The sequence below is a fragment of the Podarcis raffonei genome, chromosome 1 (assembly GCF_027172205.1).
Source record: "Podarcis raffonei isolate rPodRaf1 chromosome 1, rPodRaf1.pri, whole genome shotgun sequence".
Lineage (NCBI taxonomy): Eukaryota > Metazoa > Chordata > Lepidosauria > Squamata > Lacertidae > Podarcis > Podarcis raffonei.
In genome coordinates, this window is record NC_070602.1 from 110,553,040 (window position 1) to 110,580,131 (window position 27,092).

The 27,092-nt window shown below is 41.5% G+C and overlaps 1 protein-coding gene across 2 annotated transcripts in view; it reads right to left on the reverse strand.

Moving 5' to 3' along the window:
• The window catches only part of LRP2 (LDL receptor related protein 2), a 149,874-nt gene that overhangs the window by 83,093 nt on the left and 39,689 nt on the right, over nt 1–27,092 (reverse strand). For both annotated transcript variants that reach the window (XM_053409052.1, XM_053409062.1), the window contains exons 5-21: nt 21,348–21,458; nt 21,121–21,234; nt 20,176–20,292; nt 19,025–19,168; nt 18,331–18,450; nt 15,508–15,636; nt 14,223–14,392; nt 12,850–13,073; nt 11,366–11,572; nt 9,216–9,418; nt 7,294–7,434; nt 6,371–6,574; nt 5,163–5,355; nt 3,424–3,549; nt 2,406–2,536; nt 1,011–1,148; nt 490–771 (exon numbers count right to left, since the gene is read on the reverse strand). In XM_053409052.1, the coding sequence (XP_053265027.1) occupies nt 490–771; nt 1,011–1,148; nt 2,406–2,536; nt 3,424–3,549; nt 5,163–5,355; nt 6,371–6,574; nt 7,294–7,434; nt 9,216–9,418; nt 11,366–11,572; nt 12,850–13,073; nt 14,223–14,392; nt 15,508–15,636; nt 18,331–18,450; nt 19,025–19,168; nt 20,176–20,292; nt 21,121–21,234; nt 21,348–21,458 (2,754 nt within the window). The remainder of the gene's footprint in view (nt 1–489; nt 772–1,010; nt 1,149–2,405; nt 2,537–3,423; nt 3,550–5,162; nt 5,356–6,370; nt 6,575–7,293; nt 7,435–9,215; nt 9,419–11,365; nt 11,573–12,849; nt 13,074–14,222; nt 14,393–15,507; nt 15,637–18,330; nt 18,451–19,024; nt 19,169–20,175; nt 20,293–21,120; nt 21,235–21,347; nt 21,459–27,092) is intronic.

Here is a 27,092-nt window from a genome sequence, read left to right on the forward strand (position 1 = left end):
GCGCGGCTATGGAGGCTCCTGCCGCGGGGCTATAGTGTCTTCGCCTTCATTTTTGAAGGGGGAAAAGTGCGTCCTATAGAGCGAAAAATGCGGTAAATGGTATTTCATTCTATTGCCTATTACTGGTGTAGGGATTTGTGTCAGCATCGTGTGGGTAGGCCCTTTGTTTATGTATTTATTTATTTTTACTGAGAATGCGAGCTCTCTTTTCCCTCAGCTGCAAGATGTCTATGACAAAATTGTCTCTCACTAAATGTAAACAAAAAGACTATGGATCAAAAGTGGAGACAATAGACGCACCTTTCCCTGTTTATCTGTTTTGTAACACAAAAAATCATTAATAAAAACTAATTTTTTAAAAAATAATAATAAACGGTATTGAAGGCTTACACTATGTTCTCCAATTTGTTGCAATAGGTGGACTGCAACTGAGTAATTTTTGAACGAAAAAAGTGACATTTTTTGGGGGGGAATACAAACAATACTTACTGAGGGATCCACAGTTCTGTTCATCGCTGTTGTCGTGGCAATCATCCACACCATCACATCGATAGTACCTGGGTACACACCTGCCATTGCCACAGGAAAAGGAGTATGAACCACACTGTAAAGTGGGAGGCTCGTTGGATGGATCTTCCACACAGGTCAACTGGTTAGAGCTCAGTTTCATTCCATAGGGGCAGCCACAGACCCGCTGAAAATTGGGCACTGGGAAGCAGAAATGGCTGCAGTCTCCATTGGGATTTGTTGCTCTGTTACAGTAGTTATTGCCTTCGAAAACACAATGAAAGATTAATTCGCAAGATTTGCAACACTATGGAAACACTTACAAAACACCCCCTTTCCCGATGAAGGAAAAGATTCTTGAGACACAAAAGGTAAAAGTTGAAAATGGAAGGGCAAAAACTTGGGAATCTGTGAAAATGTTTAAAGGAGTTGAACAGATAATGCTACTGCAAATCAAGATGCTTCGACATACATCCTTGAAAAAGTACAATAGATAAGCTTACCTATTTGAGACTGAGCATTATATGCTTTCACGTGCATGATATTATTGATTCCCCTCCTAATAATAGTCATTTCTCCTCCATCAGACTTTCGGACCCGAACTATTCCGCCAAGTCTCCAGTCAGTGAAATATGCATAACCTGCAACACCCCACCAAAAAACCAAAACATTACGGAGGTTATTATTATATGTGAACAACAGGAATGCTCACGTGCCAAAGCTGACTGGGCATATGTACTGGTTTGGATCCAAAGGTGCCCACTGTGAGCCGTGTTTGTGGGGGTGGGTGGGGTTTTTTATGGATTCCACTTTTTCTGTTGCAGCCCCTGCCCCCCAATGCTGTTCTAGAGGTTCCCCCAACTGGAAGGAACAAACTGGAAGTGAAGTACAGAGAAGAGGGAGGCAAGAAAGCCTTGTTCCATTAAGCTGATCTCCACTTAGGGAAGTTAGGGTGCTAGTCAATTCTCAACTCTTCCTCAGAATTAGTGAGAGCCAGTGTGGTGTCGTGGTTAAGAGTGGTAGACTTGTAATCTGGTGAATGGGATTCGCGTCTCCGCTCCTCCACATGCAGCTGCTGGGTGACCTTGGGCTAGTCACACTTCTTTGAAGTCTCTCAGCCCCACTCACCTCACAGAGTGTTTGTTGTGGGGGAGGAAGGGAAAGGAGAATGTTAGCCACTTTGAGACTCCTTCGGGCAGTGATAAAGCGGGATAGCAAATCCAAACTCTTCTTCTCTTCTATCCATACTGCAAAAGTGATCTCTGGACCATTGTAGAATTTAAAATGGGGAGTTGGGTGATGCAGCATGAAAAGAATGTGTGATGTGAGGTTCAGTCTATTTCTCCACATACTTGCTCCAGAAAGAGGCCATGGTGAATGGCATCGTTCACATTTGGTGATATGAGCAAGCGACAACAACAGCTTTTACAGCACGGAGTTTCAGAACCAACATTATTTCCCTCATTAAAAACAAACAAGCCCAACCAACCAACAACAACATCATAGTGGAAATCAGACAGAAAGTGACCCAAGCTGCACTTGCAATGTCAGATAGTCAGATACAAGGCTGAAACCTGCATTTTCTGTTTGTGTGTGTATTCCAAAAGCAAATGAAGAAGTGAAACCTCATAAACCCTAGATAAGGGAACCTGAAGCCACCCAGATGTTGTTGGGCTGCAACTCCCACCATCCCTTACACTTTGGGACATGCTGACTGGGGCTGGTGGAAGTCGGAGACACAACAACACCTGCAAGGCCACCAGTTCCCCATCCCTGTTGTAAACAATCCTTTTGCAAGAAAAGCTGCATTTCAATGCATTGCAACCTACTATATTCCAAAAGGCTTTCATACTGTGAGAGACTGAGGACTGCTGTGAGGACTCAACATAGATACTGACCTCCAAAGATAGTGAGACCAAACGGATGTGTCATCTGATTAATTCGTTCCAGCGTCTTCCTGTCCAGCCCATCAAAGGTACTGTGTTCAATCTTATCAAAGAAGGCATCCACCCAGTAAAGCCTTAACGAACTGAAAGAAATGAGAGTTTTATTTGAATTTTTACAGAAAAGTAGTTTGCCTGCGGAGACATGCAGGTGGAAGGTATATTCCTCTGTAAATAATTCCCATCTAACTGCTATTCATCTCAAGGGAGGTTTCTGCACCATAAACATCCGCCTTCCACAAGTCCCCTCACTGTTTTCGCTGCACCCCTTTCAAATGAGGCTTCTTCCTGGGAAGCCTTCCCTGTCAGTTGGGGCCCATACAACAAATGTCCTTTTAAATGTGTTGGGGGGGGGGATATGGGTTTGTTTTGTTCTTGTCTTATATTATGTATCTTGTGCTTTTACTTTGGATTTTTATACTGTGAACTGCCCTGATGTACTGTGAACTGTACATCAGATAAAGGGCGATGTACAAATTTAATAAAACAATAATAAAATGATTATGATTCCACACAACCAGAGTTGGATCCTTTGCATAAGTCAATCCAGTATGACGGCAATGCTTTCTGGCTCAGCAATGCCCTCACTTCGGAGGTGTGAACGTTTCAATCTCCTTTCAAAGCAAACCTTGAGGCAGGGAGAACACTGGGAAAAAGGTGCCTATCACTACAGATCAAAGCTTTGGCTAAGGTGCCCTCTCCCACCCTTTCAGCCCAGCCGTAATTGAAAACTTAAATCTGTTGTTCGGAATGGCATTTCATAACTTACTTCCCTACCAGCTAAAGTATTTCAACTTTTGGTGACAAACTAAAAGCATCTGTAGTTTGCAAGAAAATGACTTGACTATCGGCATTCTGGAAGAAATGGTCGTTTTGATGCTGCATTTGCTGTAGTGTAAAGATTATTTCTGCAATGTCCGCTGGTTGTATAATATCTGCTTTTAAAAATCCTTGTTTTGATTTGATTTCTTACCTCCAATCAATAGCTAAGCCGTTAGGCCAGCCAAGTGTTGTGTTCACAATTGGTAAGGCATGTGATCCATCACTCCATGCTCTCATGATCTTAGCAGGCCGGAACCAGTCCGTCCAAAATATGTATCTGGAAATAATAATAAAATGCACTGAAACTACAAATAGTCATCAAAATGTTGATATTTCTCCCCGGCCTGTCACCTGCAGTGCAATAAAAACCCAACCCCCAAACTAAAAACGGTCTTTTAGACATAGTACTTACTATGTTCTGACACTTGTTCTTGCTATCGCTTATAGAGGAAACAAATTTAAAAACAAACTGAACTCAACTCAACACTCACTCACTCACTAAATAAAAGGATAATAATGGATTGGATTCAGATTTCCCTTGAGTGGATTTCACGGGGCACTACACTGGAGGAAGGAATTGGCAGACAATTTTCATCTATTCCTCTTTCCCCTTATGCCCCCTACAGTGCAATTTCCCATGATGTTCCAAAGGGCACTGTGACCCTGCGGAGTATTTTGGGAGGGAAGTGCAGCGTGCTGCAAGGGGAAATCCACGGAAAATTACCTAGGGATAACTTGACCCTAAATAATAATAGTAACAGTGGTGACTAGTTTTCACCAAAACAAAAGTTTAACTCAATAGAGAAGCAAGTGCCAGCCATATTGCTAAGAACTGGAGCATTCCCTCCCCATCCATTATGGATAAACAGCAATAAATAAAAATATTATGGCTTCTTGTTACAGATCTGTCAACAGTTAACAATATGGAAATAAGGAAATAGATAGGAGGAAGATTTTTCCATAGTATAACCAAAGTTACAAGACATTCACAGAAGGTTTAAATTGGTCTCTCGCCCAGAGATAATGGGAACTGACTCCAGTTGCATAACCAAGTGCCAGGAGAGGGAGCCCCCATCAACAGAGGCAGTACGCATAACCACGATAATAACCTCCGCATGGACTTTGCATTCTGAAATAACTTCTTTTTCCTCTACAGAGCAAAAACATCAGGCTGGGATTTGGCCCTCAGAACGGAGTATCAGAGACTAGGTAAGTGAAAGACATGCTCTAACACTCCTCCAAGAGAGTTATTTATAAAGATAACACCGTGGAGATAACAGGAACTCTTACGCTGCAGTGAGTTCTGTTCCAATCCAAAGAAAGAACAAACGCTTCTTGGTTTTTTAATAGATAATTCTGCTGAATACCCCTTTTGTCTTGATTTTGTACCACCTTGCGTTTTGCTCTGGATGTTGTAACTGGTGCCAGGACAACAAGGAGGAGGGGGAGGGATGCCTGAACAAGGGGAAGATATCTGAGATGGGAAAAGGAGGCTCCTGGACTGAAAACAGCAAGAAGTATTTTTGAAATACAAAACCACATGGCCCTTAAAACACACACAAACAGTAGTTTTTTTAAAAAAAAGTTGGAGTCAATCTACAGTTTCAGAAATATCATGTGGTACAGCCCTCCTGGACCTGGTATCACATCAGAATGGAGGTGGTGGAACGGCATGGTTGAATACCCACATTTTTAATAGCAATCCTGCATGTGGAAAAACAGGTTACAGTAGAAATCGTTTCTATAGCATTCAAGTTTCCAGACAGGGGTCTATTGACACAGAGGATCATTCTAGCACATGATGCACTGCCTGCATTCTAACACAGCAGCATCGCAGAAGGGCTTTACCTCGTTATATTTCTGAACACACAGCTGAGTGCTGAGACTTACCCAATAACAGGATGAACCACTATTGAACGAGGGTTATTCAGATTCTGAACTATAGCTCTTCTCGATTTATCAGCCAATCTCATGACACTAATGCTCCTATACGGAGGGTCCGTCCAGTAGATATTCTTGGAGATCCAATCAAAAGCCAAGTCTTCAACTCCTTCCACTCTGTTGGCTACAAGGATTTCCCTGCCTGGTGTTCATATAAAATGGACACAAAATTTATCAAAAGGGGAATGGGGAACTTTCTATTTAAGCGTTATATGATAAATAGTTAACTATTTGTTTAACCACTTCCCCAAAGTGAATGGCCAGTGGATGGGGAAGTAAGCAGTAGATTTCTATTGCATCCTGTGTTCATTGCAATCAACACTGCTTCCGTTCTGCTACAGTTTGATTTCCACTAAAACCTATGTTATAGAACCTATTTGCTATGGCCAGAACTAACCTAATTAATTAATTCCAGCAGAAGGGCAACATCAAAACCCATGCAGACTACAGAATAGCATTTGCAGACTAATAATAATGATAGTGAATACTGCTCCATTCCTGATATAGGTTGAGCATGCAAATTATGGCAACTTCCACTCCCATTTCCATAGGAATTCTATGGAATCCCTATCTATAGCTCAGTGGTAGAAAACATTCTCTGTATGCAAAAGATCCCAGGTTCAATTTCCTGTTAACATCTCAGGCCTATATTTTAGATTTAGAAGGCAATTGGGCCAGATCTGGCCGCTGGGCCTTAGTTTGCCTACCCATGCCTAAGAGCCCAATCGTCGTCTAAATCAGTCCGGGAATCAGCGTGTTTTTACATACGTAGAATGTGTCCTTCTGTTTAAAATGCATCTCTGGGTTATTTGTGGGGCATTGGAATTCGTTCATTATTTTTCAAAATATATTCCGGCCTCCCACAAGGTCCACAGTGGACCAGGCCCCTGCCGAAAAAGTTGGCTGACCCCTGTCTAAGAGCCTTGAAAAGCAGCTCCCAATCATTGCAGACAGCATGGAGCTATATGGGCCAGCAGTTTTATTCTATATAAGACAGTCCATAGAGATGAGCTATTTTTGCTCTTTCAAAACAGCAGTTTTGCTTTGTAGTCTGAATCAATGGGATCAAAAGCGATGATTACCCATTTTTCCCTGCTCAGTTCAAGATGCTAAGATAGGCAGAGGAGGAAATCAAAACAGAGAGATTTGCATCTTACCTGTCCCATCTGTTTTTTGTTTATAAATTATGTCCTTAATGGTATCAGAATAGAAGATGGTATCCTCCTGGGCGTAGAAGTCAATCCCAACAAAATAGGAAGGGGTCCCTGTCACAGGGATGATCACATCTTCCTGGGTGGAAAGATTGAATGGGATTCCACGAACAGCTAGCTGGGATGAGAAGAGCAGAAACTGCTGCACAGCTGTAATGGGAAAGAACACAAAAAAATCAGCTTCCTTACTTCAAGGCTCCAATAATCCTAAAATAATAGATAGTTAAAGTTAATGTTTTTAAAAACATAACTGAGATTAGGAGAAAATATCCAGGCAAGAACATCTACCAGAAAAGACAAATTCAATTAAAAATGAAAAGTGGAGAACAGAAAATTACAACAAAGCATGTATACAAACTTAAACAAGTGCCCAATCTAAAGGCATATGATGTTGTCAACTAAGCAGGCCTTCAGCTGGGCAATGCCTCCATCAGAAACGGTCTAAAAAACCTATGTTGTGAGATTTGTGATGGAAGAAAGGTGGAATATAAATGTGATAAAGAAATAAAATAAGGGCCAAACCCAGCAATGGAACTTTGCCTGCTCTAGATCACAACAGAACCCAATCACACGCCCAAATCATTTCTGAAATGAGAAGTACATGCAGGATGCAAGCCAAGGAACTGGGATGGGCTGCAGATATGGGACTACCTTTGAAACACAACAGTTCCCACCACGTGGAATACTTTGGGCAAGCTTAGGAAACATGCACAACACCCCTGTGGGGAGATGCGAATAGTCCCACATTCACTCTGCTACATAATGGTGCACAGCAGCTGTGAGGATTGCACACACTGAAACTGAAAAGCCAGCTAGCAATACAGCCATCCACAGAAGCATTACTTAAGAGAGTCAGCATGAGTCCTTACCAATGCAACGTCGTCCGTCAGCATGCAAGTCAAAGCCCAACATGCATTTGCAACGATAGCCAAGACCATCATTATCTGTTTTGTGACTGAGAACACAGATCTGCTCACACCCTCCATTATTGCTACCACAAGGGTTTCTTACTGGAAAAAAATAATATGGTTACAGCCTTACCAAACTAAATCAAATGTTAGGTTTTCATGATGTTTTTAATTTCATTGGTACTTTTTACCTAAGTGCATGCAGAACATTAGGGACAAAATATCAGCTTTCCTCTACTCGTGTTGAGTGCCTCCTATAACACATTTTACATGGTCAACTCCTGTTAAATCTGTTCAAATTTCCCAACTGTATAAGCATTTCTGAACCGATTCTCAGCATATTGCAGACTCACAGATTTTGGCTTATTAATTTTTTTCCAAAAATTGCTTTTGTTCTACATATCAAGTACATTTAAGTCCCATTGATTTAAAAGGGAAAGCTAAAAGCATTCCTCTCTCCTATTGAAAACATTGGGACTGGAATTGCTTAACTTCTTGGATCAGAGGCTGTCTCACACCTAATTCATCTGAAACACATTCATTCATTCTAGCTAATAAGGAAATGCCGCTCTCCCCTTTAAGAGTAGTTAGAACAGTATGCTTAAAAAAAGAAAAGAAAATTAACACACACACACCAGACCCTCCAAGTGTCCCTATTTTCCAGGGACAGTACCGGATTTACAAAAGCTGCCCCAGTTTCTGATTTGATCCTGGATGTCCCTATTTTCATTGGAGAAATGTTGGAGGGTATAGAGATAAGTAACTTATACAACCTTTAGAAGACATCTGAAACCAGCCCTGTATAGGGAAGTTTTTTATTGTTTAATATTTTATTATGTTTTTATATATGTTGGAAGCCGCCCAGTCAGATGGGCAGACTATAAATAATCAGATTATTATTATGGAATAAGATGTCCCGATTTTTATCCGAGAAATATATAATATACACATATATATACACATATACACTCCCTCCTCTCTCTCTCTCTCTCTCTCTCTCTCTCTCTCTCTCTCTCTCTCTCTCTGCCAATATATACTTCAGAGGCTGGCTGAGGCCTAGCAATCCTCTTGTAAAGGGATATACCATACACAGACCTTCCCAAAAGATTATCAGCACTGCCAGCTTTAACAACACTTATCACTTGGAAGATAGGACAGGGTGCTTATAATTAATATCCCAGCTGCCAACCCGTAAATAAGTATGCTGTGATGTTACAGGTAGGTAGTCGAAACAAAATAAAAAAAATCCTTCCAGGAGCACCTTAGAGACCAACTAAGTTTGTTATTGGTATGAGCTTTCGTGTGCATGCACACTATCTGAAGAAGTGTGCATGCACACGAAAGCTCATACCAATAACAAACTTAGTTGGTCTCTAAGGTGCTACTGGAAGGAATTTTTTTATTTTGTTATGCTGTGATGTGAGAGCTGACAGGATGCCTGAAATTAAGTCTCCTGGAGATCTACCACCACAGTCCCTCAAGTGTGCAGTGATGTCAGAGCTGACAGTACTGCTTCCTTCGACATCAAGGATGTATCCCTTGCTCTGCATGCTGTTGTCATATCCATTGGGATCCTTCTTCCCTTACAAGTGCAATGATTCCATTACGTCAGAGACGGGGAGCCCAAGGGCCTCCAAGTCCTATCCGTCACAGATGGCATGGTTGATGGTAAGGCTGCAGTTTAGCCAAACATGCCTTACATCTGTTTGGTTGTATTTTATTCTTTGAAAGCTTCGAGGGAATAAGGCACTGAATGAACATCACCCATGCCAAGCATTCGTGCAACACAGTTATCACAACTAATAGCCAAATCTACGGCATCCAATCGCACCTTCAGCCATTTTAAAGAGGCTACTTCCCTTTGGCTCCCTCGTTTGACTTACCATAGGGCTGCCTGAGAGCATGATAGACTGTCACTCCGTATGGACGCAAGGAAGACTGATAAATAACTTGTGGGTTAGAATCCTCAAATTTATTAGCTTTCATCACCGCCATCTTTGTCCAGTCAGTAAAATACACATTGTGTTCAAAAAGGCTTATTCCGTAAGGATGAGGAATCAAGGAGCCTCCGTGAGCTATTGTTCTCCTGTTTGTGAGTCAGAAAGAATTATTTTTCATTAACAAAATCTGAAAATGAAGACTTATAGAAATGAAGACTTATAGTCAGGCAAGATCAATATTACATTCCATCTCTGGTTAAGGTGGCTTCACAAGGGATTTAACAACTGACTTGCGGAATCATAAACAAATGCGTACACTGAGGGTCAAAGAAGAAAAATCATAGAGGAGAAAAATATTGGGATGATGTAAAATTGAAAAGACTGAACAGGACATCAAGGAAGGGTTATAAGGGGGTGGTCAACTAGATGAGCTTTTTTTAAAAAAGGAAGAAATTAAAGGGCTCAAACCAATAAAACCAATTTAACTGCTTTACTGGATCAGATTAAAGGCATCCTGTTCTCACAGTGTCGAAACTGAAGACTATGGGGAACCCACAAGCAGAACCTGCACACAATGGCACACAATTGTATGCCTACAATTCTCAGCAACTGTTCATAATAATAATAATTTTATTATTTATACCCCGCCCATCTGGCTGGGTTCCCCAGCCACTCTGGGCAGCTTACAGCACATATTTTTAAAAATTGTAAAACATCAGACATTAAAAATTTCCCAATACAGGCCTGCCTTCATGTGGCTTCTAAAAGTCAGATACTGTAGTTAGTTTATTTCCTTGACATCTGATGACAGTGAGCACAACCATCAGGACTAGTAGCTATTGATAGCCTTAATGGACTTTGGAATTGATTGTGGCATTAATTATGAAGCAAGGCTATTGGCAGATTCACACCAAACATTTAAAGCACATCTGCCATACATTAGAAGTATGTGACTTCCCCCAGAGGATCCTGGAGAGTGCAGTTTTTCTCTCACAGAGCTGAATCTCCCAGCATCCTTACCAAACTACAGTTCCCAGAATTCTTGAGGGGGGGGCTGTGTGCTTTAAATGTGCATTTGGGTGTGTGCTTTAGCTGTATGTGTCAGACGAACTGCTGCTGTACTATATCCAAACGAATCGAAACTTTTGCTTAAAAGTGCGTTTTTTAATGTTATCTTAAATATGCTGCTTATACCGAAGCATCTCATTTACTTTTATATTAATAAACTAGCAACTGTTCCTCTCTGGAAGGAATGTTACATCTGAAGTTCCAGGCAGCAATAAGTAACAGGCATTTTTATCTGAAAGGTGGGGGAGAGTATTCTATTTGCGTTCCTGGTTCACTAGACAGTGGAAATGACCTTGAAAAGTCCAGATTACAAGGAAAAACAAAGATAGGACTTTAAAATTAAGTTCTCCGCTGTAAACAAAAGGAGCAAATGGGATGGAAGGCGCTGTGTGGGTGCCAACTCCTTGGCATCCAGAGTTGTGCAGAGTTGTGTACAGTATTTAGGGATTGACATTTCCAGGAGGGCTACCCTGCCCCTCCTCTACCAATCATCTCAAGATCAACATTTGAAGCCCCAAAACCATTCCCTTCCCTTACCCAAGAATATGCAAATCGACATGGGCGATGAAATAACCTTCTGCACTCCTAGAAATACTAAGGATCAACACAATATTCTTATCCTTATTCTCTCCTATCAATGCATGCAACAGGGAGAGCCTACCACTTTTCTGTTAATAATTTAGCCCAGGAGTTGCCAGCAGAGTCCTTCAGATGTTGGTTGACCACAGCTCTCATCAGACCAAGCTAGTATGGCTAATTGTAAGGAATTGTGGGAGTTGCAGCCAAAGAACATCTGAGGTTAGGTACCCCTGGCCTGTTACTGCTTACAGATCCAGGGACAGTGGTGAATATCTAAAAAAAACCCAGATGTTTCATAATATAGTTTCAAATATTTACTCATCTGCTTTATAATCCTGTGTGGATTTAATGGAAATCCATAACACACAACTCTCATAAACTGTTATGAAGATTATCATTATCAAATAAATTAACAACTAAAAATATTGATTAAAACTTCTTCCCACCTCTGCAGTCCATCGTAAGTTACAGTTTCGATGTAATCAAACCGGCTATCCACCCAGTAAAGTCTCTTCGATACAATATCCAAAGTTATCCCAGCAGGCCAGCCTAATTTTGTTTTAACCAAGTCTAGGCGGTTTGTTCCATCCATGAAGGCTCTTTCCACTTTCGGGTCACCAGAGAGACTATCCCAGTCTGAGAAAAATAAATAACTATAAAAGGGAAGAAGAAAAGAAAAATCCACTGAGTGCCCCTCAGTCTTCAGAAAAATACTAGAAATAGTCTTGTGGCACCAGACCAGCCGTTCTGCTCACTGGCCAGGATAGGACACATGAGGAACTAGGGTCAGTGTATGTGTTACACCAGCCAATAAGAAATGCAAATTCTTATCACATCAGTCCCTCAAACTGCATGGAGGAGCTCCCCAGTAATGCCTTCTGTCCCATGCAGAATCATTGCAATGAGAAGACTATTCCCAGCATCTTATACAGTGGACTAACTACAGCAAACAGAGACCAAGGCCCCAATCTACTTACAACCAGTTGATTAATGTAGATTGCCTAAAGCAACAGAACTTTAAGGATGCGTCTGTCAGATGGATATATCTTCTAAACTTGAGCAAGCTAGATATCAACTAAGTTGTCTTTCTCATCAACATATGTATAGTTATACTAAATCTCTTTGTAAAAAGACATTTCTTAGTAAGGTCACATACATACCATACCTGTGAAGTTCATGGCTTACTCCAAAGAATCCTGGGAACTCTAGTCATGAGCGGTGGGAATTGTATCTCCGTGAAGGGTAAACTATGGTCCCCATGATTCTTTCAGGGAAGCCATGTTTTTTGAATACATGGTCTGCATGTTGATATGAGAGATAACTAATTATCACTATCTCCATTTTTATGTTCACACCCATCTTTCCCAGGCACTGATTCTGCAGCAAGTACAGTGGTACCTCGGGTTAGAGACGCTTCAGGTTACAGACTCCCCTAACCCAAAAATAGTACCTCGGGTTAAGAACTTTGCTTCAGGATGAGAACAGAAATCGTGCTCCGGTGGCGCGGCAGCAGTGGGAGGCCCCATTAGCTAAAGTGGTGTCTCAGGTTAAGAACAGTTTCAGGTTAAGAACGGATCTCCGGAACGAATTAAGTACGTAACCAGAGGTACCACTGTACTAAGAAGGTGCCTGCCATCTCCTGCCACAGACATAAACACAGTGAGTTGCACCATATTTCTTCCTCTTCTCTTGGATTCAGCAAAATGTTCCTATCACAACTCTTGTACTGCTACTCCGGAACACAGTTATCACAGCAGTGAACAGAGGAATGTAAAGCAAAATAATGCAATTCTGCAAGAGGAAGAGAACACAGAGCTGAAAGCTCTATACCATCATCCGTTCCTATTTATTCCACAGTCCATGATATTTCAAAAACTTTATACAGTTTACAAACAGAAGGGATTCTGTTTAATTCAGCATTATAACTTACCCAACAGTAGGATCGACAGCTATTCCTCTAGGGTTTCCCAAGCTTTCAGCAATAAGAGTTACTCGATTAGTTCCATCCAAATTTACCATATCAATTCTGTTGACACTGGTTTCTACTATATAGAGCTTGTTGTTAATCCAGTCCACAGCTAGGTTTTCAGGTGTGTCGACTGAAACATTTAAAACTTCATGGATTTCTGAGCCATCAATGCCAACTGAAAAAACCTGAAAGTAAAGTTGGAATTACAATGGTGAGGTCTTGTTGAGTCCTGGCAGATCCCTTAAATTATTTTTCTGCCTGTTGTAGCAATTGTAATGTGCTGTATTAGATGCTGTGTGGTTTTCACTGTATTTCACTGTATGTTTCTTTTATTTCTTATATACTGTATTTTATTGTAAAGCAATTTGAATTTCATAGAATTCAATACAAGAACAGAATAAAATACAACACGATATAAAAAATAAAAGAAGAAAAATACAATTAAAAATCAATCTGAAGACTGAACGTGATGGATGTGCCATCTCCCATCTTCAACCACAAATGCACAGACATGTCATGGACCATCGGAGTGAAGTTTGTGGACCACAGATTGGGAGCCCTTGATCTAGGGGATGCACAGAACGGGCTACAGATGAAGGCAAATGTTCTCCACATCACTACTAAACAATTTCTTCTGAGAGACAAATCCTTCCTGCTCCCAAATATAGGTTTTTTTGTTTGTTTTTTTAGTAACTGGACAGCAGAATATTTTTAAGGGTATTTGCAAGGCAAGAGAAAAAGCAACTTGTTCTTCTTAACTCATATTCCGAATCTTTTTAAAGTAATTACTCTTGAACCATTTGGATTTGAAGCTGAATCCACCTTTTGGATTATATGAACTTAATATAAGCAATGCATAAAAGCAATGGAATAAAATATTGGCCCATAGCACAACACACTGTCAATATTTCTTACCTAGAGCTCAATTATCTGTAATATACTTGAGGAATATTTGATTTTTATCTCCTCAGAGAACACAGTACTTTCACATTTTAAATGATCAAGTTTCAAGAAATTGCAAAGGAAAAAATACACTCAGTTTTGAAAGAATGTCTACTATTTCTCTTAATTAGGTTTTTGGACTCCATTTCCAATCATATTAAGAGTTGCTCAAGATAGTACCATAGCATAATAGCGTGCTTTGTTTGATAAATCACATGTAAGAGCATAGCTCACAAGTGCGGTCATTATCATAAAACCATCTCAAAGTTCGTTTTTGTTGGGAAACAAAGGAGGGCCCTGCATCTGTTCCGAGAAATGAAAAGTTATCAACACATCCTGCTCTTGGATCCCTCTGCTCCAAAAATGCCATTTTGCTCGACATTTCAACCTACCTTATCTTGCACTGTATCTGTCCAAAATACTCTACGCAGCTGAAAATGAAAGTCCACACCGACGGCAACTCCTCGGTTCCGGGATCGGACTAGAGTCTGAAAACTGCGTCCATGAACATCTCCAACCAGCAAATCACGGCCATTAGAAAAAATAACTGAGGCAACTCCAGCTGAAAGAACAGATGGCATTAATGTGCCATTTCTTGTGCAGTTGGGGATTAGCTAGAAAACTACTGAAAGGGTGGGTAACGACCAACAGTTAACTGTGACTACTGGGTGTACCACCAGGCTATAAAATATTACCTTACGGGCATACCTATTCTATACATTTTCTAGAATCTGGTTCTCTACGGCAACCCCAATATTAAGGCCCAATTTACACATGAAACAGAGGGTCATGATTCTCAGATTATCTGGATAATGGTCTATACAGTTATCTGCCCGTATGAACAGGTATTCATGTGGTTCGTATCATAGCCCTATTCCAAACATTTTTCATTTTCTATTGCTTCTTAGGTCAATATACAACCAAGACCTAATCCCACCACCACCAATTCATACAGGTAACTAACTATTATCGCAGAAGTGCCCATATGGCTACACATTGTGGAAGAAGTCACATAACTGGTGTGACATGTAAATTGGGTCTCATTCTCTGGGAGAAGATGAACTAGTACACATATTTAAAGTGCCAGGCAAAAATTATTTGTTTCTCTTTGACGACTTTCATACTTTAAAAATATGTGCATTGTGTGCAAACCTGCCCAATTTAAAGCACTTTTAAGCATTACCGATTTCTGTTGTGGAGATAAATGCACATTTAAGAAAGCTGCCACATACAACTGGTGCATCTAGCTCAGACTGGAATTTCTTTCTGGAGATATAATAATGGAATGTGGAACCTTCTGCATGCAAACCATAAGTTCGGCCACTGAGCTATGGTCTTGTTTAAACCTCTCCCATCTAAATCAATGGCACTTAGAAATCCTTCAAGGCGGGGGAGTTGTTTGTTTTCATTACTTGGTGAAGGATACTGGGGGGACTTGCTGCCTGGTCTTCCAGCAACAACTGGCTAATAGGTAAATAAATGGTGCAGGCAGTGACAGCAAAGTGCTGGGAGGCCTTGCAAAACTTTAAGCATCTTTGCATTACACTCAAGGGCATTCCATTTATCACAAGCATATAATCGGCTTTCCTTTCAAGCACCTGTGAGATGACAAGATAATGTTAGCTTTCAAAGCATCGCTCAAGGGAGAAAGATCAGCTCCCAGAGCTACTGGCTTACATGAGGTATTGGCTCGGCAGTGGCGGTGATGCTCCAAGACGTAACCTTCTGCACAGTGACACCGATGGTGGCCAACACGGTCTTCACACACTTGGTCACAAATGCCCCACGTTTTGCAGTCGTCGAAGTCTGTGACACAGACAAGGTTGCTAACATTGCCAAGTACATTCTGTTCACAAAATTCATCACTTTCTTTCTGCCTATTTGCAAGAGTCCTATCTTACACAGATGCAGATGCTTCCTTACTAACAGAAAGATGCCCATCAGATTCAGATGTTATAAACGCATGCCTCTTCCATATTTTCCAGGAACTTAGGATCTAAAAATACCCAAGACTTCTGAGAGTATTTTGAGTAAGGGTTCCACAGGACGCAGCAGCAGCAGCAGCAGCAACCACAACACCCAGCTCCTCTTTGTGGTTGCATTAAGTTTCCATTCTCCTTAAACTCACCCCCAGACTGATGCCCATCTTTGGAAAACCGCTGCCTTGGCTAAAATGTGGGCTGCCATTTAATAAAGATGACACACAGTAACTATATGAGGCAGCATGTAATTCAACAGGTGGGACATTGGGTTTGAACCCAGGTTTCAAGTTTCAAGTTCAAACATTGGCTTTTGCTGCCCAGCCATGAAACATACTGAGTGTCCTTTTGCCAATCACAACTCCTCAGTGCTCAGCCTACCCTGATCAAAATGAAAAAGAGATAAATTTAGATAAATCAATTTATATGCTCAAATGCTTATTCAAACCAATCCCGAGCACTTGGTCCACTTATTTTACGATAAAAACTCACAGCAACTCTAAATTAAATCAAAGGCAAGTTAACTTGCTCTGTGATATGTGAAAACCACCTTTCTTAAAATGATGGGGACCGCAATGCCAGTAACTATGAGAGACTTCACAAAATCATGCTTTAGCAGAAGGGATAGGTCTAACCATTTTTTAAAAAACAATTGTGTGTTTTTATTAGGGGTTTCTCAGCTGCACTAGAATCTTAACAATGAAGCAAATCATCTAAGTTTTGTCTTCTGACATTTCAGAAATCACCTTGAAGCCAGACGTGCCTCTTATTCTCTCATCTCACAACATTTATAACAGGAGCAAGCAAGAATCAGATTATTGACACTAATTTGGACTCGGCTTTCAGCATTAGAAGATTAAACTCCTCCATCTCAAAAACTGTAAGGACAACTGAAATTGGATTACTTTGCAAGTGAATGGCTTTTCGTTTGCAGTCTGAGTAAGGCAGAATGAAGAACAAACCAACAGACAAAGGTCTAGTCCTCAGGGAGGATGGGTTTGTACCACTTTAGACAGGGGAGCTCCCAAATTTGCATACCCCTTCAAACAAACAAACAAAATTATGCACAGATAGGAAAAATAGGCTGGCAGGAAGAAGACTGGACTGAATCCCTTCTTCTCTGCTAGCTAGTTTTCTGAATGGTGGAAGAACATTCAGCTGTCTGAGAAACCCTCCTTCCGCCATCTATAATCTGAAGTGGTACTGTCAATATGCACCTTAAGAGAACTAGGTCAAAAGGTAATGGAGAGGATTACACGACCTTATTGTTCTAACTTACACCTTTAAGCATCACACACTGCAATACTCTGCCTTGTCACGCATGCAGAAAGACCACTGCTTTCACTAGGGCATCACCATATATATAACTGAAGACAAGAGTAACACAACAAGCGAAAAAAGCAAGTAGAAAAGCATGGGCTGTGCCATACATTGGAAAGCACAAAACAAATGAAATGCCGTGAAAATCCCTGAAACGAGAAGTAATCGACTATAGAGTTAAATAACAAAAATCAAAAAGTTTAAGGAAAACATTAACCTAGAATTAAACAAAGACTTAACAAGATGCCAGCTACAAAACTTGTTTCACTGAACTAATCAGTTTCCTCAGAAGGAAGTAAAGAAATTATAAACCTTAAATGATTTTAAACAAACTCAAGAGCAGGGTTGAAACGTTTCCCTGGGTTTACAAAAAAGGTATGAAAACCTCAATGACAAGTTTTAAACATAGCCCTATTTAAGAGAGCTAAGCAGTAGTATTAAGAAATTGAGGACTCGGCTGTAAAAACTCTAGTATTGCCTTTACAAAAAGATTTTTTAAAAAAAAACTTACAAAGGAATACGAGATAAGCTGTTTAGGTTTTAAACAAACCCCAAAACAAGGCTGAAACACTCCTGACTGCTGATGTTAAAGACTGATGTACTGACACAGCATCCCTATCCAAGAGAAATTCACACTATTGATCTACTATTGCATCTACATTGCATTGATCTACTATTTGGCAAAATGCAAGCTCAACCATCCCATTGATACTTGTCAAAATGGTCTTTATTGGGAATAAAATGATTAAAACCATTCATGCTTCACGGCATCTAATACAGCTTGTGTACCTGTATGTTTTTGGAAAACATTTCTATAGATTTTTAAGAAATATCCTGCAATCAGATGGTCATTGGTGTTCTTACATTCCCATCAACAAAACTATGAATAACTTGGAAAGCATTATAAACATCTCAACAGGTTCCACATTAATAGGGGTGTTAGGCAAAGTTTGCTGAGATGTGTCAAGTAATGGTTATAAAACAGGCAAACTTGAAGTTAAAATGCATGAAATTGATTGCTATCAGGCAATCTATCAATGGGTTACAATATCAAGCAAATCTGAACCCGTGGGTCACCGTAACAAAAGAAAAAATGGGTAGTAACAATAGCTTTAGAAGATTGAAAGTTCTTAACATCCATGAGAATTGTGGGGAGGAAGTTAAGAGATGGACGATCAATATCTCAACATTCTTCACTTACCAATGCAGGTGCGGCTGTCATTGCTGCTGATTATGTATCCTGCAGGACAATAGCATGTTCCTCCAGAAGGGGAAGAGTGACAGCGGTACTGGCAGCTCAACGCTGCACAGCGAGATATGTCTGCCAAAAACAAAGTCATTTTGAATATCACCCTTAAGACACAGTATGAGCAGCTTGGTTCTGCAGACTGAATCATACAGGTATTTTGTCACACACACAAACACACACACAATATCTGTTTCAGCAAACAGGGAACAAATGGGGAACCTTAACTATAAGCCAATGTGTGCACAATGCAAAGACATCACTTGGGAAATGCAGCCATTTTGCACCATGAGCTCATCCAACAGCTATGTTCACAGGCCCTGTCAAACACATAACTACTAGTGTGCAATTCAAGCTTAGGAATTGCACCCCAGTAGTTATGTGTTGGATGATTCCAGGTAAGCATTCATCTTAGGGGACTGCCACTGATCTCTGTAGACAAATCATACTTAAAATTACTGAGCCAACTTTTATGTAGAAGAAGCATTGCAAAATATCAGAAAGGGTGTCCCAGACTTTGTGAATGCAAGTTAAACAAAGTCTTGCTCCCTTTTCTTCTTTCCAATACTAGGTTCTCAGAGATGAACCATAGTTGCCTAGATGGCAAGACTGATCCTTCCATACACTTTTGCGTGTGCTATTTACTCACTGCAGTGTCTGCCTGCAGTTATGTTTGTTTCATCTTCTCTGCCTGGGCAGTCTGGAGTCCCATCGCAGACTTTGCCAATTGGAATACACTGTCCTGACAGAGGGCAGGCCCATTCACCAGGGTAGCATTCTCGATGCCCGCTCTCTAAGGAACAGAAGAGAGAATCATTACACAATATCAAATAGTATTTCAGGTTTGAAGAAGCATTTGTTATTTTGAGGGGTGGGGTTGTCATTAGCTATCTGAGCTGTAGCATAACTAGAAAAGCCTCCATCAGCCAGTCTTTTACTTCTTTCTGCCTCTCTCTTTCAGCTTCATGGTACTTAAGAAAACAAACTTTTCTATTATTTCCAGAGACCAATTCACACATTATGCAGAAATGAACCTGGGTTTGCCTCCAATCACAGCTCCTTGATATGCCCGCTTGTAAGATATTCCACGTTTGCAAATCGTTATCACTCATAATCACACATTGTATGTTGAAACATAAACTTAAAATGCTCTAAGTACAAATCTAACAAATCAAATGGATGAAGTGGCTTCTGTTTCTGCAGGGGGGAAAACAGTATGGCAGAATACAGGCTGAATTTTAAAAAGACTGAGAATGTGTGTGTAATGGTGGAACTCTTACTGATTTCAGAAACATCTGTCAAGTTGAACAAGGGATAAGTAACTGGGATGGCATATAGGGCCTCATGTTCTTCTGCTTTAGGACAGCCTGTGGTCACACCATTTGGACAAATATGTCTTGGGTTCCACATACATATCTTTCTAACTAGGAATTAGACCTTTCTGGCATGTATTATGTATTATAGATTTTTTTTAAGGATCTTGTCCTTTAGGTCTATATTATGATTTCATCACTTACTACATTGTCCCACTAAAGCACCCTGAGTTTAAACAAAACCTCTGATATTACATCTTGAGCGCCAATGTGCAGTTGAGGATTGATACGTCATAGTCTAATGTTCTGGACTGAACTTGGTAACAAAAGCTACATATTGCTTTAAAAATGGACATTGTAAAAGGGGATGCAAAAATATGGCAAGTTATCTTCTACCTGCATTCGTATAAATCATCACCCAGAAGGGGCAGGAAAGTCATATTTGCAAATGTCACTACTTTTGAAGTCAGTTTGTTTCATTGCTTACCGCATCCTATTTCATCTTCATTATCTTCACAGTCATCATCTCCATCACATATCCAGCTCTGATGAATACAGCGACCACTTGGGCAAGTGTAGAAATTCCCTTTACAAGTTGCATATGCTGAGGAAGAGAACAGCAAAAAATAATAATAAAGAATTCCCCATATGCCAAACTTTTCACACTACCTCCCTGGACTCTAGAGATATGTACATGGAAATAAAACTTGCTGGAGCAAGCTCAGACCACCAAGGTTTGGTGCACAATGCTTCTGCTGCCTTCTTAACTTCTTTCTTTTCTACCAGGCCTGCAAGCAGGAGCACGGACAGCTGAACTGGATGAAAGCAGTAGAGCAGAGCAGACCAGGAGGGGATCCACAACCACACATTACAAAGGCAGGAGAAAGACTGTCTTTAGGAAAGAAGCAGAGGTGCCTTCTATTCCAGCCCACAAACAAATCTTCCATCAAAGAATCTACCTCCAAGAGCACAGAGTGGAGAACATCCCCAGTATTTCTAACCTACCGTAAAGCAACAAGTAGGAAGAATTTTTGTCCCAAGTTACTGAGCTTAGCTATGTTGACAGAGATATGTCCCATCTAGGGATTTCAGTAGCGGGGCATCATCAAACTTCAGTGTACATGCGTGCACGCACACACACACGTTTGAAATGGTCCAGGTTTGAGTGAACCTGCTCCACTGCGGTAAAACTCACAGGTACGCTGTCCAATATTCGAAACAGTACATTTCATGCTTAATTCAAGCTCAGCCTCTAGGTCAGGTATGGGGAAGCTGTGGCCCTCCAGATGCTGTTGAACTCAAATTCCCATCAGCCCCACTCAGAATGGCCAAGGATGATGGGAGTTGTGGTCCAACAGCAATTGACGAGCCACAAGTTCCCTATCTCTGAGCTGTAAAGTAGTGAAAGAAGCCCAGGTGAAGATTGACGTACTGCAAGAGTTTTCATCGCTCCTGTCTCCACAATCATCATCGTGGTCACAAACAAAGGCTCGGGGGATACATTCTCCATTTCCACACTGAAACTGGGCATTGGAGCATCCACGAGCTGAAAAGAAGGAAAAACACATGAACGTGGCCTAGAAAGAAATGCCAGCATTTTGGTTATTATGATCAAGCACACCAGTTGAATCCTCCATGGTGTGCATACGCAGTACTTACTGCAGTTGGTTTCATCAGAGGCGTCTCTGCAGTCCACATTGCCATCACAGCGTTGGCTTGCATTAAAGCATGCTCCATTGGAACACGATAGCTGATCACACGTTGGGTACTCTGCAAGGGGAAAGATGCTTTACTCTAATGCATCAGAGGAAGCAGTAAGGCTATACATCAGCAACGGTGGCAGATGGACTGCAGCTTCCATCAGCCTCAATCACCACGCCCTATGATCAGAGATCTTTGGAAATTGTGGTCCATCATCATCTAAAGCAGGCATAGGCAACCTTCGTCCCTCCAGATGTATTGGACTACAATTCCCATCATCCCTGACCACTGGTCCTGTTAGCTAAGGATCATGGGAGTTGTAGGCCAAAACATCTGGAGGGCCAAAGGTCGCCTATGCCTAATCTAAAGGGCCATCTATTCCCCTCCCGGCTGTTCATTGTGTCACTTAATTTTGCTTTCATTGTTGCTTTGTGAAACATCCATCTTCGTCCTTCTTTGCCACTGAGCTCTTGAATCATCCGCCAGTTTTCCCAAGACTGCAAGCAATCTATGAAGTCCACTTGGGCATTATTTGCTTCTTCCCCAGAACCAAAACCAACCCAAGACATTTCACTGTCTGTGACAGAGCAGCAAATTGCAACTGAGTAGTGATTTGCTAACTAACGAACGGCAAAATTTCACAATGCTGAAAATCAGCTGCCCGAGGCAGCAACCTCACTCTGCCTAATGGTAGGGCTGGCCCTACCCAGAACAATCCTAGGAAGAGTTTGGGGGGAAGTGCTTGTGCACGCACTCACTCCTACTTCTCTCGGCACCACAAGGAAATGTGATTGACCAAATGGAAGATCTCACAGTGTAGGATCTCCTCTCACCAACAAGTTTAAAATTTCTTTAAATACAGCTCCCCATGTTCAGATGACTGGGGGAATTCAGATGTTGTCATTCACTTCTTATTTCTGGTTCAAGCTTTGCAAACAAAGGGTACCTGCAACTGCAGATCTGCAGAACCTCTAGACCTATAACTACGATAGCATTGTTTTCCCATAATCTTTCCCATAGTTCATTAACTATTACTATTTTAATTCATTTGAAGATTTTTATTTCAGATTTATTTTCAAAGCGCAGTTTTTTGTTCCAACGTTTCCTATTGTGTTTCTAAATCATTGTCTAAATGAAGCAACAGTAGTAAAACCTTATGAGCCCAGGGCAGGATAATCATCGGGGACAGCTGGTCATTAGGGGCTAATGGGATTAATCTTGACAATATTGTAACAGCTGCTAGCTGCTCCAGAGACAGTGGCACGTATATGTGGTGTTGTAGACAGTGTAGTTGAAATGCTTCATTAACACATTCTTCGGCCAATCTTCAACTTCGTGTAGCTGAGGGCTCCAGCTACTACAGCATGAATACTATAGCATGAATGCTCAACATGCCCCAAAAGTGGAAAATGCCAGCAGTGATATTCCTTTGCCATTGATGATGCTTGGATTTGTGCCTGGTCCTAGAGACCATCTATAGGAGCAGTAGAGAAGGAGGAACAAAACACCCATGATTTCAGCAGCATGCACCAGCACACTATGTGTCAGCCATAGTTTATTTGGGCATCAGTTGGTGTTCTGATTCACATAGCAAAACTGTGCTGGCTCAACCACAGTTTCCCTACAGTTTAGCAGCACAGCGCAGAAGCAAAATAGTAAGTCATAGTTGGTGCATTAAGATGCTTGTCCATAAAAATGGCAAATTACGGGTGTCAAGAAATCAGGTTAGGGTTGGGTTGTATGGAGGCAGAATGTGTACTTTCCTGAGCTAGTAGGATGCATGTAAGGTAAGTCTGAACACAACTGTAATAATAGCTGCTACAATCTTCAAAAGACCAGGCGTTTTAGAGTTTCAGAGCTTCAGCTGGGGTGGGGAATAGGGTTGAAGCTTGGTTACATTTTGTTAATAGGAAAGCATGAAAGAAATATGGGATTAAAAATGGCTCCTATAAAACTAAGGGAAACTTTAAGTGTAAGGCAATTAGACCCACGCTAATTTCCGTGCTTTCCTTCTACATTCTTCACAATGGTTTTATCTGAAATGTTCTTGAGAGAGAAGCCAGGATTCTAAATCAGAGCAATGTATTTATGTAAGTGGAGAAAACCATTATTTTTATGAAGCAGAAACACTAATTAAATGGACTGAAGCTGAAACACTGGTCTGATGTTTATCTTAGCCTTTGCATGGGTAGTTTTTTCTTGCTGTTAATCCCATTAGCAGTAAAATGGGCTGTGGCCTTCGATCTGCTTGTTCCATTTTACTTTGCCTGTAACTGCAGAGCATTGTGCATTTGACCAATCTCTTAAATATCATACCTCAGTCAGAAACATTGTTTATCTCCTACACAGTTAAACCTACCTCCAGCAATGGCAATTGCCAAATAGAATAAAGGCTCTTCAAATTCTGCTGGAGAAACCAAATTCTGTATGTCTTCATTTTCAGAGTTGTTTCAACAGCAGCTCGTTGCCTTAAAGCTCTCCTCGTCTTTATTGGGTGACAGTATTTTCGTTCATGGGTCCCATTCTTTAATTCTGACTTCAAAGCACTGCTATTTATCTTCACTTCTATTGAACATTATAGCTGAACCCAGTCCACTGGCTTTTGCAAGAGAATTTTATACAGAAGCTAGTCACAGGCAGTCACATGCCTCATGACATTGGGGACATTTTTCTACAGGGATTTTGCAGAAGGGGTGTACGTTGCTCTATTAGTGAACCCTATTAAATGGCCTTGATGCATCAATAAATCTGTGCAGACAGATCTTTCCAGGGCTGAAGATCCTGCCACATGAAAGATTCTTTGAACGGAGTGCGGTAAAAGAGAGCTATGAGGGGCCCATATTGTTTGTGACTTTATCCACATTGTATGCCCTCCAAAACATTAACACACTTTTGCTATTCGCTGCCATTAGGTTTCCCATAATCAGCGCAATGCTCCTATCTTTAAGACCCCACACTAACAGGCACCTCCCTTCTGTTGATTAAGAAGGTTTGTCAACACCAACCCTTTAATTAGTCATAATGACTGTTGCTGAAAGATATGAAGCCTTCCCTCAGTCCAAGGCTGAGTCTACCACTCTGTAACAATCCCAGGATTTATTGGTCCAAGGATTACTAAACGGAGATCAGGCATTAAGCCTGGGTCTCCCACACTGCTGTGCGAAACTAATCACCTTAAAGCAATGACAGGCCCACTTAACTGATTTGGCTGGGAGCGGGCTTTAAAATTAAACAGAGTACTTTTGAACTTTTACTCTTTAATTTTTGTGCTTCACTGACAAAGTTTAGCAAAAACTACAGAATTCAATTAAATCCACTGACTGAAGCATAGCCAACCCGGTGCCCTTCATATGCTGCTGGACTACAAAGCCACTTCTGGTGTCAGGAAGAGGTGGTGTTGCGGGCTTCACGCCCCCAACACACACGCGGGGCTGGCTTCCAGCCCCACGCGAACAGGGGAATCCTCGGGCAGCAGCATCTCCTGAGCCAGCCAATCAGCTGGCTCAGGGGGCATGGCTTGCCTCATTTAAGGCAGGCGTGGCCCCAGGATCTCCCTCTTTGGGTCCCCGCAGCTGGTAAGGTTTTCCCACCCGCCCGCCCTTTAGGTTCCCTTTTGACCTTGCTATGGACCTCAGTTGGTCGCCATTAAGGGGCCTGGTAGGAATTTTTTCCACTTGTTAAATTGGCACCGGCCATTTGGTTTTTCGCCTACCTTGTAGCAAATCGTCACAACTCACTTGGTTTTGGCGGTTAGGCATTGGTAGGGGTATTGTTATGCAGATCTGTTGGGGGGGCACCATCACCTCTCCCAAATATTGAAGGGTAGTCCGGTAAAGGATTCCAGGGGGCGTGGCCTCGTCCGAAGCCTATGGAGGCCAGGGCCTAAAGCGCCCCCCCCCCGAGCGGTGACCCCTGGGGAGTACCTAGTTGATGTGCATCAGCAGGGTTCCCCCTGCTGGTGTTAACCCTTCCCGGTCTTCAAGCAAGCAGGCTGAAGCCAGATAGTCTGATAGGACCAATGCCTAAGCCAATACCGCTCTTTACCTGTAACCAATAAAGTTTTCGCCTAATTTCGCCCATTAACCTTAAATATCTGTGTCACGTGTCTTTATTTCTGCTGGTGGGAGGCAGGAACTCGCCACGCATCTCCCATCATACCTCACCATAGTCTATGCTGGCTGGGGCTGATGAGAATTGCAGTCCAAAACACCTGGAAGGAACCACAGTGGCCTAATTCTGCTGGATAAATGAACTGTCTCTAAGGCACGTTGATGAGAAATTGTTCTTAGAACTCACGGAAATGGTGAATGGAAATCATTACTGGAGATTCATTATTGACCAGAGGGAAGAAAAACCTTTATCACAGGCCTATGAGAATATCAGGGCAGGAAGCAGAATGTGGTAAGGAAGGCAGTAGAGATTCTGCCCATTCATAATGCATCTTTCAGAAGTTCCACAATTAATAGTTATGTTCCTATAGACTACCTTTGTCTACAGTTTTGGGAAACACAGAGTGGTTTGTCCAAACTAACATCCTTAAGGTTCCACCTTTGGTCTAATGTACGTACGTAAATTGTTTCACAGAAATACGACACACAATATTGTTGTTGTTTGTCATACCCACTCTGGTAGTTAACACTGTTGCGTAGGATAACACGGGGCCATAATGAACAATAGGCAATAAGGCATGGTACTCAGAGCCCGTGTTTAATAAGCAAATGATGCAAGCAGATGTCCACGATTACACTGTAATCCCCATAAGCTCTCTGCTGCTCCTTTCTTTTTAGCCTACTCTTGTCATGACTAGCTGGGCTGACCCTCATTTGTCAATCAAAAGGGTGGAAATCATAGATGGTGTGGAAACAATAGGAAAGAAGTTAGTCTGGACACATCCACGCAGAGACTTAATCATTAAGAAAAGAAGAAACAAAAACATGCTTTCAAGTAATCAAGTTTTCCTCTACCAAAGGCACTATTTTCTCCTATAAAGGCCACACTTGCCAAGATATGAAACTTCTTTCCAGCCCGAGTTTGTGTCTGAACCGCTTACCGTTTTGGATGTGTTATTTGGTTTTAGTGAATGAAAGGGATAAAAGGCTGTTGGCTCATCATAAATGCGATCTTTCCTTGTGCAAGCCATTCAAATGTTTTTTGCCTCATAGATAAAGTTGAATATTCCAATCCGGTAGGGAATTGGCTAAGGCAGCCTTACCCAGCCCTGGGTCTGCTGATGTTGTTGGGTTACCACTAACACCATCTCTGAGCTTTGGCTGAGGATGATGGGGGCTGTAGTCCAACAACAGCTGGAGACCCAAAGTTTGAAAATGCTGAGCTAAGTACTGAGGCCAGTGGTTCTAAAAATACCACTACAGATGAGTTTCGACGTCTAGCTTCAGCTATTTTATGAATATCACTTGCTACAGATGCAGAACTCATGGCAAACTCCATCTTCTATGTATGAAGTACTATCACCAAACACTACAAAAGTGGGTATCAAAACAGGAATGGCAGGTTGATATGGCTGGTGGCTCACCACCTGACAACCACAGGTTCCAGCATCCTATGTTTACTTTGGCTTAGATTTTGTTACCTACTTCCGGAGAAAACAATATGTGGTTATGTCCTAGGCAGGTGGGGGGCACCTGCCTCACAACCTGTTTCATGGCAAAACTAATTCACTCTCAATATCTGTCAGCTATGCCA